General features: G+C 53.7%; 1 protein-coding gene across 1 annotated transcript; it reads right to left on the bottom strand.

Annotated features, from left to right (window-relative positions):
- Window positions 1–935: 935 nt before the first annotated feature.
- Window positions 936–12,581, bottom strand: KCNK6 (potassium two pore domain channel subfamily K member 6). Its single transcript, XM_026482400.4, has 3 exons — window positions 12,223–12,581; window positions 5,392–5,787; window positions 936–5,250 (listed from the first exon to the last, which is right to left on the bottom strand). The coding sequence occupies exons 1-3, from the start codon at window positions 12,542–12,544 to the stop codon at window positions 5,027–5,029; spliced, it is 942 nt and encodes a 313-aa protein (XP_026338185.2). The 5' UTR covers window positions 12,545–12,581; the 3' UTR covers window positions 936–5,026.
- Between the last annotated feature and the right edge of the window lie 2,469 nt (window positions 12,582–15,050).

Below are 15,050 nucleotides of genomic sequence, written 5' to 3'. Positions count from 1 at the left end.
CTCTGGAACACTACTCCCTACTTTGTCACTGGCTTACCTGGGGTCTTATCTGTAATATATGACCAGTCCCATCCCTCCCCTGGACACACTAGGCCATGACTGCTTCCCACCGAATCACAGGCTCCATGAGGGCAAGGCCTAGAGCTTTCTCCATCACTGTTGTTCCCAACTCTGCCCAACACAGCAAGGAACAGATGTTCTATGTAAACGAAGAGTTGATGGAAGGTTATGCCCGACCCTGCCCTAGCCCGCTCCAGCCTCACAGGCCATGGAGGAGTGACTTCATCTGAGGGAAGAAACTCACCAGCTATGTACCTGAGCCCTTCTAGACTCATGAACAGAGTCAGAGAGACTTTGGTGTCCTCATGGCACACAACCCCCCCCCCAGGAATTCAGCCCTACGTTGGGGGGGGGGGGTCCTCGGTTAGATCTTGATGTTCAAGGTACACCTTGCAGCAGCATTTATGCCAGCAAAAGATTGGCAACCACCCACATGTCCATTAGTGAGACGTTGAAATAATTTATGGGATGTATGTCCTAGAGGAGGAGCACGGCAGACATAAAAAGATAGCAGACCTACTTGTGTGTCTCTGGAATGATCTCCTAATTATACTGGGTGGTGATAAAAGCAAGGCACAAAAATGAGAAGAGTACTAGAAAAAGTATATAAAAGTTGTATATCTTGGGGCACCTGTGGCTCTGTCGGTTAAGTGGCTGCCTTCAGCTCAGGTCATGATCCTGGGGTCCTCGGATCGAGTCCCACATTGGGCTCCCTGCTCAGCGGGAAGTCTGCTTCTCCCTCTCCCTCTGACCCTCCTCCCTGCTCATGCTCTCGCTCTCTCTCTCAAATGAATCAATTTAAAAAATCTTTGAAAAAAGTTGTATATCTATCTATATCTTATATAATATAAAAAAGCAAGGTGCAGAAATGAGGATAATAATCATTAGTCAACAATTTATTGATACCAGACATTGGTCTAAGAGTTTTACAGATATTAAGTTGCTAAATTCTCGAACAAGTCCATGAGGTAGGTGCTGTTATCATCCCATTTTACAGATTAGCAAACTCAGGCACAGGGAGGTGAAATCATTTGCCCAAAGCCACAGAGCTTGGGAGTGACAGAGTTCAGACTTATACCCAGGACTTTGCCACTAGAGTCTGTGACTGTAACCACCTTGCCATACTTGATAGCACTTGAGCATAGTGAAGGAAAAAATAAATGACACACATATGTGCACACACATTGCTGATATTTGCCCGGAAGACCTGAGAAATTGGTGAACACGGCCTGAGTGCCGAAGAAAGACTGACTGTCCACTGTACACTCTTTTGTACCTTTTGAATTTTTAGCCTGCACTCCCCCCTCCCGTGTCTTGAATTAAACAGGGCCTGGTTTCTTTTTCTAGAAGAATCTGGAAGGAGAAGCAGTGAAGAGTAGAGGCCAGATCACACAGGCACCTCCTGCAAGGTGAGAAGCGACTGTCTCCCCCAGCCAGCTGCTGACTTGAGCAGTGAGGTTGACCATGAGGAGCCTGAAAGGCTGGGAAGCTGACAGAGCTAGACAGCAGCTGTTTCTGAGCTCCTGTGGGACAAGGTGACCAAACAAAACTTTGCTCAGATCCCAGTTCTGCACCTCCTGTGTGACCTTGGGCAAGTTATTTAACCTCTCTGGGCCTTTCCCCAACTGTAAAATATAGAAAATGTACCTAATAGAGTTGCTGAGAAGGTTAAACAAATTACATATCGAGAGCTTGGAACAGTGCCTGGCACATAGTAAATCCTATGTAAGTGTTTTCTTATCACTGTTATTAAAACAATCTTGTATGACTTTTTAGCATGATTTGACAATGGTGAATTCTCCTTAAAATTCTCTCATCTCTTACCGGTTCTCCCTACCCTATTGGTTTTCCTGTTCTTCTATGGAACTCCTTTTCTGTCTCCTTTGTAAGCTCTTCTCTCAGGTATGAGGACACCGGTTGAAAGGTCACTGCTTGTCATATGGAGCCCTTATGTTAACCAGAAAAAGAAGCCCCTTTGTGTCATTTTCAGCCTTGAATTTCAGCCCTTGTTTGTTTCCACCCTGCCAGCCAGACATCCCTTATGTAGTTCCCGACCTGCACAACTGTACATGATGACCCTGACAGCTTAATCAATATCTGCCCATTCCCTCCCCACCCTGTCTTTCTAATAAAAGTCCAGTTTTGTTCATACATTCACCAGCCTCTGAACCAAAATCTCAGTCTCAGCCTCAATTCCAGGTGGCAGGGGGAATCCTGAGGAATCCCAGTTAATCATGGGGGCTCCATCACTCTGAGCAAGGATTGGTTCAGGATGGGCATGTGAGCCAATTTTGGCCAATGAGATGGAGGAGGAAGTCTGTAGGGAGGCTTTGGGGGAAGTTGTCCTTGCTTCCAAAGAGACAATATGGGAAGAGATGCCCCCCGCTTCTTGAACTAAAAATCATCATGTCTGGTTGTGATGCCTGGACCTGTGGCAGTCACTTTGGGGTCATGAGGAGAGCCCATGTGGAGCCAAGCCTTCACCTAAAGGTGGCAGAATAAAGAAATTGGGAACCTCAGGCCACAAGACCCTCCTGGAGCTGTGGACTGTCTCATTCGCAGAGCTCTCCCCAACTCTGGTGATGGGCAATATATAATCACCTCATTGTTTCAGCCAGCGCCAATCAGGACCTTGTTACTTGCAGCCCAAATCTTTCCTTACTTTTTTTTAATGTTTCAAGTTTTTATTTAAATTTTTATTTAAATTCTAGTCAGTTAACATATAGTGTAATATTAGTTTCAGGAGTAGAATTTAGAGATTCATCACTTCCATACAATACCCAGGGCTCATGACAAGTGTTTCCTTACTGATATGGATATATCAATACCCTAAAGCTGACTCCTCAAGGCTGGTGTTCTCTCTTCCCCCTGCCCAGGGCTGCCACACCTACCCTCATGGCCTCAGTTCCCACATCTGTCTCCAGCCTCAACCACACCCTAGACCTTCTGACGCCTTCCTCTGGATGTCCCTTTAGCCCCTCACACCCACCATGTTCCAGACAAGCCTCAGTGTCTCCCCTCAAACTTGTTTTTTCTTCCCAAGTCCCTATCTCAGGGGCAGCCAACCATTCTTGTGCCTTTCCCAAACCTGTCTCTCCCAAGACTGCAAGGCCTACACAGGGCCTGTCCACCTGGCCTCCTGAGCCTGACCTCCACTGCCCCTCTCCCCCTTCTCTCGGCCCCGCCCAGCCCCATCAACTCCTGCTCTGTTCCTGCACCAGCCTCCCCTAAGCACCCAGCCTCGGTCTCCCCCTCTAGTCTACCTCCACACAGCAGCTAAAGCCCAAACCTGACCACAGTCCTCTCCTCCTCAAAATCCTTCTATGGCTTTCTAGCCTTCAAGAAAGAGGGCAAGTTCCCAAACTGGTCATTTAAGGACACATAAGATGCACCCGTGTCCACTGCTCCACCCTCCCTCCCTCCTTCCCCCCATATTCCAGTCACAGTAAACCACTTGCCAGAAGCTGACATAGCTGACATTGACAGGCTTTCCTACCTCCGGGCACACACAGTCCCTTCTCCCTGGAGTGCCTCCCGGGCCCTTTCTTCCTGAATGTTAGCAGGTCCACCTCAAATGCCCCATCCCGTCTGTAACTTTCACAGGGTTTGGTAGAGGGAATGGTCCCGTAGATGGGCCTGTGGCAGCAAGCCCTCTTACTGACGTACCCTCTGGGGAAGGGTCAAATCTGGGGGCAGTAAACAGAAAACCAGTCACCTCCTAGCTCTGTGTCTGAGACCTTGTGCCTCAGTGTCCTCATCTGTGGGAAAGGGTGAGGATGTTATCTTCCTTGTAGGTCAAATACCCAGAACAGGACTGGCCAAAGAAAGCCTCACAGAATAACATGGCCGGCTCTGTGGCTTCATCTTTGAAGTAACTACTGTTACTGTGGCCATTTTACAGATGACAAAACTCAGAATCACAGAGGTGAAGTGACTGCCCGAGGACAGAGGCCAGACGCAGCCAAGCTGGGATCTGGGCCCAAGCAGGCTGGCTTCAGAGTCCAGTGTACCTTATGCAATTAGTCCCCGGGAAATGGGGACAGCTGTTACAATCGTGTCCCGGCTCAGAGCAGGGCCGTCCGTGCCATCCGGAGCCAGGCTGGGTCCCATCTCAGCTTCCTGCCTGCCAGGCTGCTGAGGAGGGCTCTATCCCACAGGCCTATGCCCCAGGGCTCTCCACGCGGATCCCGCTCCCTAGAAACACTTGAGAAAAACAAGTCAGGTCCACCTTCTTCCCCTGAGTTGTTATCCCTTCTTCCAGGAAGCCCTCCCTGACCTTGCAGGCTGGACTGTGCGTCCTCCACCTCAGCCCTGCCCCCTCTGCCTGAGCCTTCTCGAACACACCGCTGACCTTTCTGCCTCCTCCCCTGAAGTCCTGCCTATCCTGGGCTGCTGCTGTGTGGGGACAGGTCTGTCTTCCTTGCTGGACTGGGAACCCATGAGAGCCGGGCCCAGAGCCACCTCAGCTGCTACCGTGTCCCTCTCGCTGCCCAGCCTGGGGCCTGCGCAAAGGACTGAGTTTTGGATGAGTGAGTGTGTTCTTTCCATTCGAGAGAGGAGGAGCCCAAAGCCCAGACAGAGGCAGCCACTTCCCCAAAGCAGAGTGACCAGTCGGGTGCCGGAAATGAGGTCTGAGCCCAGAGCCTGCTAGAATGCGCCTCTGAAGAGTGGCTGAGGGAGAGGCAGATGGAGTCGGTAAAAGAAGGAGATGCAAGGAGAGGGGGTGGGAAAGCCAGAGAGCCCAGAGTGGAGGGAGTGAGGGGGGGGTGGGGAGTAGGAACAGGGAAGTGGCGGTGCCCCGGGGAGCCTGGGACAGGTACAACAAAGGACGGACAGCTGGTGGCAATGCCTCGCGAACCCCGTGAACATGGCCTTGTGCTCGAGGATGGTCCAATACAGCAGCTCCCGTGATGCGGGCCCGTCAGCTGCAGGCCAGGGCCGGCCAGCCTTGGGGCGCCTGCCCCAGCTACCTGCGGATGGAGGCGTAGTCAGGGTGGGAGTCGGCAGTGAGCTGCTGGTGCGGCTCCGGCTGGGGGCCCACAATGTCCACCCGATCATCCTCAGCCTCGCTGAAGCTGGCAGGGCACGGACTGGGCAGCAGGATGAGCTCTGTGAGGCCGTGAAGGTCCGACACGCGGCGGAAACTCTGCAGCACGAGCATCATGACGACCAGGCCCAGGAAGAGGTAGGCTGCGGAGATGGTGAAGGGGCCATGGGTGGACTCAGACCCGCAGGGCAGGGCCCCCCCACCGAGACCCTCCAGGGCAAGGCTGTGCCCCCCTTCCCCGCCCCCGCCCTGCCGTTGGTCCCTGGCCCGCCACCCCCGCTCACCTGTGACCAGCACCTTGTAGAGGGCCCGGTAGGGCTGGCCGGGGGCCTCTCCGGGCACATAGTCGCCCAGGCCGATGGTGGACAGGGAGATGAAGCAGAAGTAGAAGGCATCCAGGAAGCTCCAGGCCTCCTCCAGGTGGGCAAAGACGGCAGCCGGCACCAGGAAGCAGATGGCCACCACGACGCCCAGCAGGACCCCCAGGTGCCAGCGTGCCGCCCGCCGAAGGTCCCAGCCGCAGCGCTCGGTGAGCCAGGAGAGGGGTGCGCGGGTCAGCAGCAGCGACAGGCGCTGGGCCGAGGAGGTCAGCAGCAGCATGGTGGCCGGCACGCCCAGGAGCGCGAAGGCGATGGAAAAGGCCTTGCCCGCATCAGTCAGCGGCGTTGTATACCCGTAGCCTGGGGGAGCAAGGGGGAGATCCTGCCATCCACCTGGCACCTCCATCTGGGGGGTCTGTGGCCACCCTAAACGACACTTAATTTCACTTTGGAAACTGCCCCTCCCACAGCCTCTCATCTCCAGGGATGGCACCTCCATCCCGCCACTGCTCAGGCCGCGAGACTTGTCGCCTTGACTCTCATGCCCACTTTCCACCTCCCAGTGAATCCTGTTGTCGCGAACTTCACGTGGACCCTAAACCCACTCACTTCACCCCACCCCAGCCCCACGGCCCCACCCTGGGGCTATCTAATGCAGCAGCCTCCTCCCTCCCTGGTCTCCCTTCTCCCCCACCCCCTGCCCTTGCCCCGAGTCTGTGCCCTCAACCCCCCATCTCACCCCTGCACACAGCCAGAGGGACCCTATGAACATCTGAGCAAGGTCATGATTCTCCCACACTCAGAGACCTTCTGTGGGTCCATCCCATTCAAGTGAAAGGACAAAGTCCTCATCATGACCCACAAGGTCCCACATGGCATGCTCCCACCTCAGGGCCTTTGCACGGAAGTCCGTCCCCGCCCCTCCCCCCCCCGAAAAGCTCTTCCCCCAGGACTGGTTCCCTTCCTTCCTTCCTTCCTTCCTTCCTTCCTTCCTTCCTTCCTTCCAGTCTTTGCCCAAATGTCAGTTTTTCAGTAGGGACTTCCCTCACCCCCTTATTAAATTGTTACATCCTCTGACCAAACTATCTTTTTTGTTTGTTTGTTTGTTTTCATAGCACTTCAACCTTCTGGTCAACCATGTGGTTTAAACTCGTATCTGACCCAGCGTGGGCACTTGATCAATAGTCAAAATAATGAATGAAGGGTGTAGGCTCTGAGCTAAGCCTCCGTGTCTCTTTCTCTAAAATGGGTGTGACAAGCCCCTCTGGGCTCCCTGTGGACTGCGGGAACGCAGGGAAGGTCAGTGGGGGTGTGAGCGCTGCAAACGGAAAGAGGATAAAGAGGAGTTCAGGTGTTGGGGACACTGGCCCGCTTTGACAATGTGTCATTTAAAATCTCTTTTTCTCCCCACAAATAAATAAAACTAAAGGGTCAGAGAGATGACTGGGGTGGTAAGGGCTGTGGGTTATGTTGACAGTAAAATGTTGTGCCAAAATGACCACGGGTTCAGCCCTGTGATCAATAAGGAAATGTGGAAACTGCATACACGCGCGGGCATTCACCTGTGCCCATCTCAGAAGAACCGGAAGCCAGGCTTGAAGAGACACCCGTGTTCATGGCTGCACTGTTCACAGTAGCCACAACACGGAGGCAACCCAAGCGTCCATCAACGGGTGAGCAGTAAATGAAAGGTGGTCTGTATATACCATGGGATATGATTAAGCCATAACAAGCAAATCGTGACACATGAGACAGCAGGGATGAATCCTGAGGGCATTGTGCTGAATGAAACAAGCTAGTCACCAAAAGACAAATACTGTATGATTCCACTTATCTGAGGTGCATAAGGTAGGTGAATTCATAGAAACCAACAGAAAGTAGAAATGATGGTGGTTATTCAGGGCCTGGGGAGAGTGGGGAATGGGGAGATACTATTTGATGGGTATAGTTTTCGGTTCTTTCTTTCTTTCTTTCTTTCTTTCTTTCTTTCTTTCTTTCTCTCTCTCTCTCTCTTTCTTTCTCTCCCTCTCTCTTTTAGTTTTTTTGTTTGTTTGTTTTTTTAAAGATTTAATTTATTTATTTGACAGAGAGAGAGACAGCCAGCGAGAGAGGGAACACAGCAGGGGAGTGGGAGAGGAAGAAGCAGCCTCCCAGCGGAGGAGCCTGATGTGGGGCTTGATCCCAGAATGCTGGGATCACGCCCTGAGCCAAAGGCAGATGCTTAACGACTGAGCCACCCAGGCGCCCCATCTCTTTTTGTTTTTTGAGAGAGATCTCGCACATGAGTTGGGGGGAGGGGCAGAGGGAGAGAGAGAATCCCAAGCAGATTCTATGCCCAGTGCAGAGCCTGACACAGGGCTCGATCTCATGACCCTGAGATCATGACCTGAGCCTAAATCAAGAGTGGGATGCTTAGCCAACTGAACCACACAGGTGCCCCAGTTTTTTCTTTTTTTAAGTAAGCTCTATGCCCAACGTGGGGCTTGAACTCCCAACCCCAAGAGAAAGAGTCACACAGTCCACCGAATGAACCAACCAGGCACCCCTATAGTTTCAGTTTTGCAAGATGAAAAGAGTTCTGGGGATGGATGGTGGTGACGTTACACAACAATATGGATGTACTTAATGCCACTGAACTGTGCACACAAAAATGGTTAAGATGGTAAATTTTGTTATTTACATTTACACTGTTATTTACAATAACAGAAATGTTATTAGATTTTACCACAATTTTTTAAAATTGGGGTAAAAAATAATCTTCTGGGTTTTGTTAGAATAAAGACATTCCCTCCTCCCTTGTAGCTAGGCATGACTCTGGAATAATTTCTGGTCAATGAGTTATACATGAGAGAAGCAAGCAACTTCTAGAAATTTTCCTTAAAAAGAGGAAGATGCCAGGGTGCCTGGCTGGCTCAGTCAGTTGGACATCTGCCTTCAGCTCAGGTCGCGATCTCGGGGGTCCTGGGATTGAGCCCCGCATAAAGTCGTCAGGCTCTCTGCTCAGCAGAGAGTCTGCTTCTTTCTCTCCCTCTGCCCCTCCCCCTCCTCTTGCTTTTTTTCTCTCTCTCAAATAAATGCAATCTTATAAAAAAAAAAAGGACGATGCCTATTCCCTTTCTTTCCTCCCTCCTCTGCTGGCTGGAATACAAACGTGAAGGCTGGACTTGAGCAGCCATCTTAGACCATGAGGTGACCTTGTGAATGGAAATCGCACAAAGGAGCACAAGGGTCTCTGACCATGCAGCACCATTTTGGTTTTGGACTGACAACCTTGAATGTGAGCAAGAATTAACTTTCATCTATTTAAGCAACTGTCCTGTGAGGTTTATCACTCATGGCTCCCACCCTCATTAATCACAAGGACTTGGATGGAGAAACTCCAGCAGCCCAGCTGAAATGACAAATTTGCAAATGACACGAAAACCTTATAAGCAGAAAACCCATAGAGTTCGCATGGAACGGAGGCTGTGAGCCTTCACTGACTACCTCAAAGAGCTGAGTCCCAGTCAGGGCTTTGCCATGCATTCCCTGCATGACCTTGGCCACGTGCCTTCTCCTCTCTGAGCCTCAGTTTGCCCCGAGTGCCACCAAATGGGTTCATAAACAGTCCCTTCCTCAAGTACAACTGCAGTAACCCTCCCAGGTTGGGACAGGGCGTAGCGCCTACCAAGGGCATGGACAGAGTTAAGCGTGACTGTAATGCTCACTTCCCCTCTCCCGGGTCCCAGTTCCGGGCGGGCCGACTGGTCTACCAAGGCCTCGACTGCAGCACGGCTGCCCGGATGGAGTCCAGGCCACAGGTCTTCCTCAGAAGACAGAGGCCTATGACAAAACCAGGGACGCTGTGGGAGAGGTGTCTCTGAATCACGTCTGGTTTTCTGATTCTCTTGATACATTCAGGGCTCCTGGCTTCACCAACAATAATGACAACCCAGGCTCAGTAAACCTGTTATTACCAGCACTTCCCACTGACAAGGACTCCCTCCCTCCTTGACCAAACGTCAGTCAGTTCCTCTATGCTCTCGTCTTGACTGGCCCAGTTTTAGCAGGAATCCTAAGCCACTTTCCCCCTCCCTTCTGTGTCACCTCTTAGTCATTTTTCTATCCACTGACCCCTCACGCCACCCTCAGCTCTAAATCTCCAGCTGCCTTCAACTTCAATTCGGAGTTGAGGTCGGTCTCTCTCCCTTATTGCAATAACTTACCATTTTTGACAAGTGACAGAATAAACTTCCACACTACGCACGGGTATCACCTTCTTCATGCAAGTCGATGAAGCCTAGCGTGGTGTGGTGGTTAAAAGCATGGGACTCTGAGGCCTCAGGGCGTCAGTTCAAATCTCCACGCCTCCCTAGCTGTGGGAACTTGGGCAAACTGTCCAACCTCTCTGGGCTTCAGTGTCTATTGCAGAAAACAGGGCCACGAATGGCACGGCTGGTGTGCTGACTGAGTTAAAGGCCGCACACGCTAAGTCCTCTAGAGGTTTCATTATTACTGTGATGTGGGGACTGTTATGATCTCCATTTCAGAGATGAGGAAGGACCCCCGGGCCAGAGGGGCCGCAGCCGAGCAGAAACCCAAACCCAGGATGCGCCTGCCTTGAGTTTGGCTTCTGCACCTGTCCAGGATCTGGGAGGAAGCAGAGGGAGACACGGATGTGACCCAGTGACGGGCAGGAGCAGGTCGGGCAGGCCCGGCCAGCTGGGTGGAACAGTCTGTGAAAAGCATCCAGCCCTGCTGCCTGTGGTCTTGGTTTGCCGGTCCACACAATGGGGCCACCTGCTACTTCTGGCAGGAGGGGGAGTTAAGAGTCTGGGCCTGTCCCAGCCTCCGCCCCCAGTCCAAATCCCCCGGTAGAGGTGAAGAGGAAGTTTGGGGGCTGGGGAAGGGCAGTGGAAGGACCAGTAGAACCTGACAACAAAGGAATTTCCCAAAGGAATTTCCCCTGTCTGGACGCTAAAGCGGGAAGGGACTTTCAGGGTAGGGCTGGGGGGAGGGGGTCAGTTACACTTGGTGGAGGGGGTGTTCAGAGAAGGGGCGTCAGTAATCGGAAATCAGAGGCCAGTGTCCTGGTTTGAAATGGATCCTGGTTTGGGGCTGGGGTCCTGAGTCCCGAGGAATGAGGGGACAGGCACGGGGGAGGGCGGGGGGGGGGCAGGGGGGTATCTTGCAGATCACGAATGGGATTGGGAGGGGAATCCTCGGGCAAGGGGGCTTCTGAGCCCACGGATGCCTGAGGGCACCTGATGGGGGTAGACAATGTTAAAGGGATGATGGGAGGGGGGGTGTCCCTGGTCCTGGCTGAGAAGGGTGGAAAGAGGTCACGAGTGGGTACTGGGAAGAGTTCTAGGGTGCTGAGGGCCTGGAGTATCCTTGATGGAGGGGAGAATTTCAGGTCCAAAGCCAAGGGGAGCAGTGTTGGGGTGGAGATGGAGGTCCCATTTGTTGGTCTGGAGAAGATTGGAGGGGTGTCAGGTCCCCAGAAGACCCATTCTTAGGAAATCCAGGGTGGGCAGGGGGTCTCAGGATGGGGGTAGCAGGTGCAGAGAGCAGAATCTCGTGGCTGGCATCCTGTGGGGTGGGGGGTGTGAATCAGGATCTTGCTCTCAACGACAGTATGTGTGGAGGGTGCTGGGGTCCCTTCTAATAGAAGGTCCAGGTGGTTCTGGGGCTCTTACTGAGGGGTGCCAGCATCCAGAGAGTGGTGACAGTCTCATTTAGGGGTTCTTAGGTTCAAAGAGGCCCCCATGGAGAAGTCCCTGGTTTGGAAATTGCTAGAAGTTTTGCTGGAGCTGTTTCTGGGACTGGAGAGGTGGAAGTCCTGGCTGAGGGGTTTCTGGTGGGAAAGTCAGTGGTCCTTCCTGCAGGGAACTCTAGCTCCCTCCACAGCGGGTTCCTCTCACACATTCACCCTTGGGAGCTGCTGACTTGGAAGCCCCAGGTTCAGAGGGAATGGGGGTGGTCCTACTGGGAGGAAACCCCTGCCTTGAAGGCTCCCAATACAGGGGAGATGTCAAGATGGAGGGCTCCTGTGTCTGCAGTCAGGGCTAAGTGCTGGGGAGTATGGGGCTACCTGCTTTGGAATATGAGGATGAGGGGTGGTCCTTGGTCCGGAGGACGACAGGGGCTCTTGCTGGGGAGTAGCCTAGGTCCAGAGGGGTGGAAGTCACCCATCGGGGCCCCAGGTCCTCTTGAGGGATCCATACTGGCAGTAAAATCTTCAGTGATGGTGCCCTGAGAAGGCGTGGAGATTCAGGGTCCTCACTGGGGCACCAGGGTCAGGAGGAGGCAGGGGTAGGACTTCCCAAGGGGCATCCCCGAAGGACAGATCTGGAGACTCAGGAGACATCCTGGAGGGAATGGCGGTCTGAGCCCAGAGAGAAGGGCAGAGGTCCCTTCATGTCTGAGGTCCGGGTCTAGAGGGGGCGAGGGTCTCCGGGGGGTGGGTCCCGAGTCCTCGCTAGAGGTCTCTGAAAGTAGTCCTAGGCCCAGAGGACCCTGGACGGGCACGGGTCTCCATCCTTGGAGGAGGAATGGGGTCCCAAATGCTCCCTGGAAGGTACCCTGAGGACAGCCCTAGTCTCGGAGGGAACCGGGTTGGGGGGTTCCAACTGGGAGGAAGGGCTTGGATGGATGTTCCCCAAAGAGGGGGAGGATCCCACCTGTGTGGATCCTAGGTCCTCGTTGGGGCGTTTCCAGGGGATCCTGGTCCCGGAGCGGACTGGGAGCGACCCGCCGGGACAAGAGTATTTCTCGAGCACGCCCGGGTCCCCAGGCGGAGCGGCGCTCACGTACCCACGGTGGTGACCAGCGTGCTGGCGAAGAAGAGAGCCGAGGCAAAGTCCCAGGCGGGGTCCGAGGCGTTGGCGGGCCCCGAAGCGTTGGCGAGCGCGGCGCGCCCCAGCCGTCCGGCCGCCAGCACCCGCTCCACGAACGCGTCCAGGGCGGGGGCGGCCACGCACGGGCTGCGGCGCAGCAGCTCCTCGCGCAGCGTCTCCAGCTCGGCCCGCAGGCGAGCTTCGTGCGGCTGCTCCAGCCGCGCCACCAGCAGCGCGCCCAGCACCAGGTACACGGCGTACGCGGCCAGGGCGCCCGCCAGGAGCGCGCCCCGCCGCATGGCGCCCGCCGCGACCTGCTCTCTCCACCGCCCCCGTCGGCCCCGCTGACGTGGCCCCCGCCTCCCCGCCGCCCGGAGCCCAGCTTCAGTTCCGGCAGTGCTCGAGGCGCGGCTGCCAGCGCCCCGAAGAGGAAGAGGGAAAAGGGGAGGGGCGGGGGGGGGAGAACGCCCCGCCTCTGGTAAACTGAGGCACGCCCCAGCGCCAGGTGTGAGTGTGGAGAGGGTGGAGCCCCGCGCTCCGGGACCCAGGACACCAGCAGGTTGGAAATGGTGTGTGTGGGGGGGGTTCCTCCATTCCTTCCATTCCTTCCATTCCTTCCCTCTCGTCCTCCCGGGAGTCTCGGCTCCCTAAGTTAGAGAAAATCTGAATTCTTCCTCTGGCCGACCGAGAAGTCGCTCCGCAACTCCCCGGGGCCATCGCGATGGGCGGCAAAGATTGGGCACTGCAGCGGGGCGCGTGGCTGACGGGGCAAGGGGACAAATTGAAATCCAGCCCTTGCTCCATTCGCCCAGTCCTGCGTTCTGGAGTGGGGTTGCACCCGCCTGGAGAGGACGCCAGTATAATTCACAAGGAGGGGGGCGCCTGGGTGGCTCAATGCGCTGGGCGTGCAGGACTCTTGGTTTGCGCTCAGGTAGTGATCTCATGGATTGTGAGATCCCGCTGGGTTGGACTCCGCTCAGCCGGGAGTCTGCTTGAAGACTCTCTGCCTCTGCCTTTCCCCCTACACACAAGCGCTCACTCTCTTTCTAAAATAAATAAATCTTAAAAAAAATAATAATTCAGAGACTCTTAACCGTACAGAACAAAGTGAAGGTTGCTGGAGGGGAGGTGGGTGAAAGGATGCTGTAATTGGGTGATGGGCGTTAAGGAGGGCACTTGATGGAGAGAGCACTGGGAATCACTAAATTCTACCCTGAAATTAATAATACACTATATGTTAACTAACTTGAATTTAAATAAAAATAATCATGATAATAATTCACAAGGGACACCACAGAGGCAGGTGTCCTCTGTCCCTCACAGACAGAGTTCCCAATCTGTCCTTAGTTCAAATCTCTGCTCAGTGCCTACTTTGTGTCTGGCCCTTTGGTGGGTAATGCTGGGGACCCAGCAGTGACCCAGGCAGTTGTAGACCTTGCCCGTGGGGGGACTCCCGGCATTTCAAGTTCTAGACCTTGGCCGAGGGGTGGGGGTGCGGGGCTCCTGGAGTGGCAGCCCAGAGGGTCAGGGGTGTGATGAGGGAAGCACAGACAGAGTGACTGGAGCTGGGATGGGGGAACCGAAAGAACTGTGAATGGAGCCCCCAGGAACCCTGAGGAGATAACTGATCCAGCTTAGGGAGGTCAAGAGAGCTTCCTGAGAAAGGGGATGTCTGAGCTGAGACATTAAGGGAGAATGGGAGTGAGCCGGGGTCTTTCTTCCTAGCAGAACCACAGATGCACATCTCTATGGGGGGGGGGGGGTCTTCCCTGTTCCCTGTTTTTCTCCACATACCTCTCCAGCTGTAACTAGCACTCTCCCTAACGACCATTGGAGGGCAGCCAGGAATCCCAACCACATCAGAATGGCAGAGGAGTGGGGCTTGGGGCCCAGCTCAGACACACCCCAGCTGGTTCTATTTATGAAGCTGTGACAGTTCTAGGGGCAGAGCCCAGCTTAAGGCTGACAACCCACAGGAAGAGACACTTGATAATAAAAACAGTAACGGCAGCTGCCAGTGATCAAAGGCTTACAATATGTCAGGCCCTCTGGAAGCAGTGGCCTTGTAGCAAATCCTCAACCTCTCCTATATAATTCCCATTAAACAGATGAGAACGTTTAGGCTGAAAAGGGGTCTAATTATACAACTGATAAGGGGTAAATATGAGGTCAGCAGGAAGCCAAAACTCTTGCTTTACTAAAAAAATACCGTGAATATTACAAAATATTCATGGAAGAGCTTAAAGAGGGAGAGCTGAGGATGAAAAAAATGGTGGTGGAGCCCAAGGGATGCATGTTAAGCCAGGGGTGCAGAGGAGGAATGGGGGTACCTCAGTCATGAAAAAAGAGGACCGCGACTGAGCCAGGACTCATAACTGAGAGACCAGAACAGTCCTCAAGGTCCCTAGAAAAGACAACATCTCGGAGGAAGAAAGGGAAAGCCACAGTGACAGGGTCACTTGCTGACATCCTTCCGGAGTGCTATCACGGCCCAGAAGTCACTTCTACCATTGTTTTTGTCTGAGATAAGCGGAGGGGACTGAGAGGCAGAGAGAGACTAAGGAAACTGCGTTTTTAAGGCTCCTCACTTGCAGGTATGCCTGTGTTTTGGCAGATGGGGCAAAACAGGTCCCAACGAAAGGGCATTTTTATGAATCTCTGGGAAAATGTCTAAAGAGATCTTCAAAGAAAGACATCTGCTTCTTCCTACCTAACTTCTTGGGTGCCCTTTTCTCACTCTAAATATTCACTTTAATACCTAAGGTCTGCCGAAAATGTATAAGCGTTAGAGTCCGCATAACGCCG

The sequence above is a fragment of the Ursus arctos genome, unplaced genomic scaffold (assembly GCF_023065955.2).
Source record: "Ursus arctos isolate Adak ecotype North America unplaced genomic scaffold, UrsArc2.0 scaffold_19, whole genome shotgun sequence".
In the NCBI taxonomy this organism is placed as follows: domain Eukaryota; kingdom Metazoa; phylum Chordata; class Mammalia; order Carnivora; family Ursidae; genus Ursus; species Ursus arctos.
The sequence above is the reverse complement of the archived record's forward strand: the minus strand, read 5'-3'. Positions and strand labels throughout refer to the sequence as shown.

Coding starts and splice junctions, on each gene's coding strand:
- KCNK6 (XM_026482400.4), bottom strand. CDS start 12,544: ATGCGGCGGGGCGCGCTCCTGGCGGGCGCCCTGGCCGCGTACGCCGTG. Junction 5,788..12,222: donor CACGCTGGTCACCACCGTGG/GTACGTGAGCGC, acceptor TTGCTCCCCCAG/GCTACGGGTATACAACGCCG. Junction 5,251..5,391: donor CTACAAGGTGCTGGTCACAG/GTGAGCGGGGGT, acceptor CCATCTCCGCAG/CCTACCTCTTCCTGGGCCTG.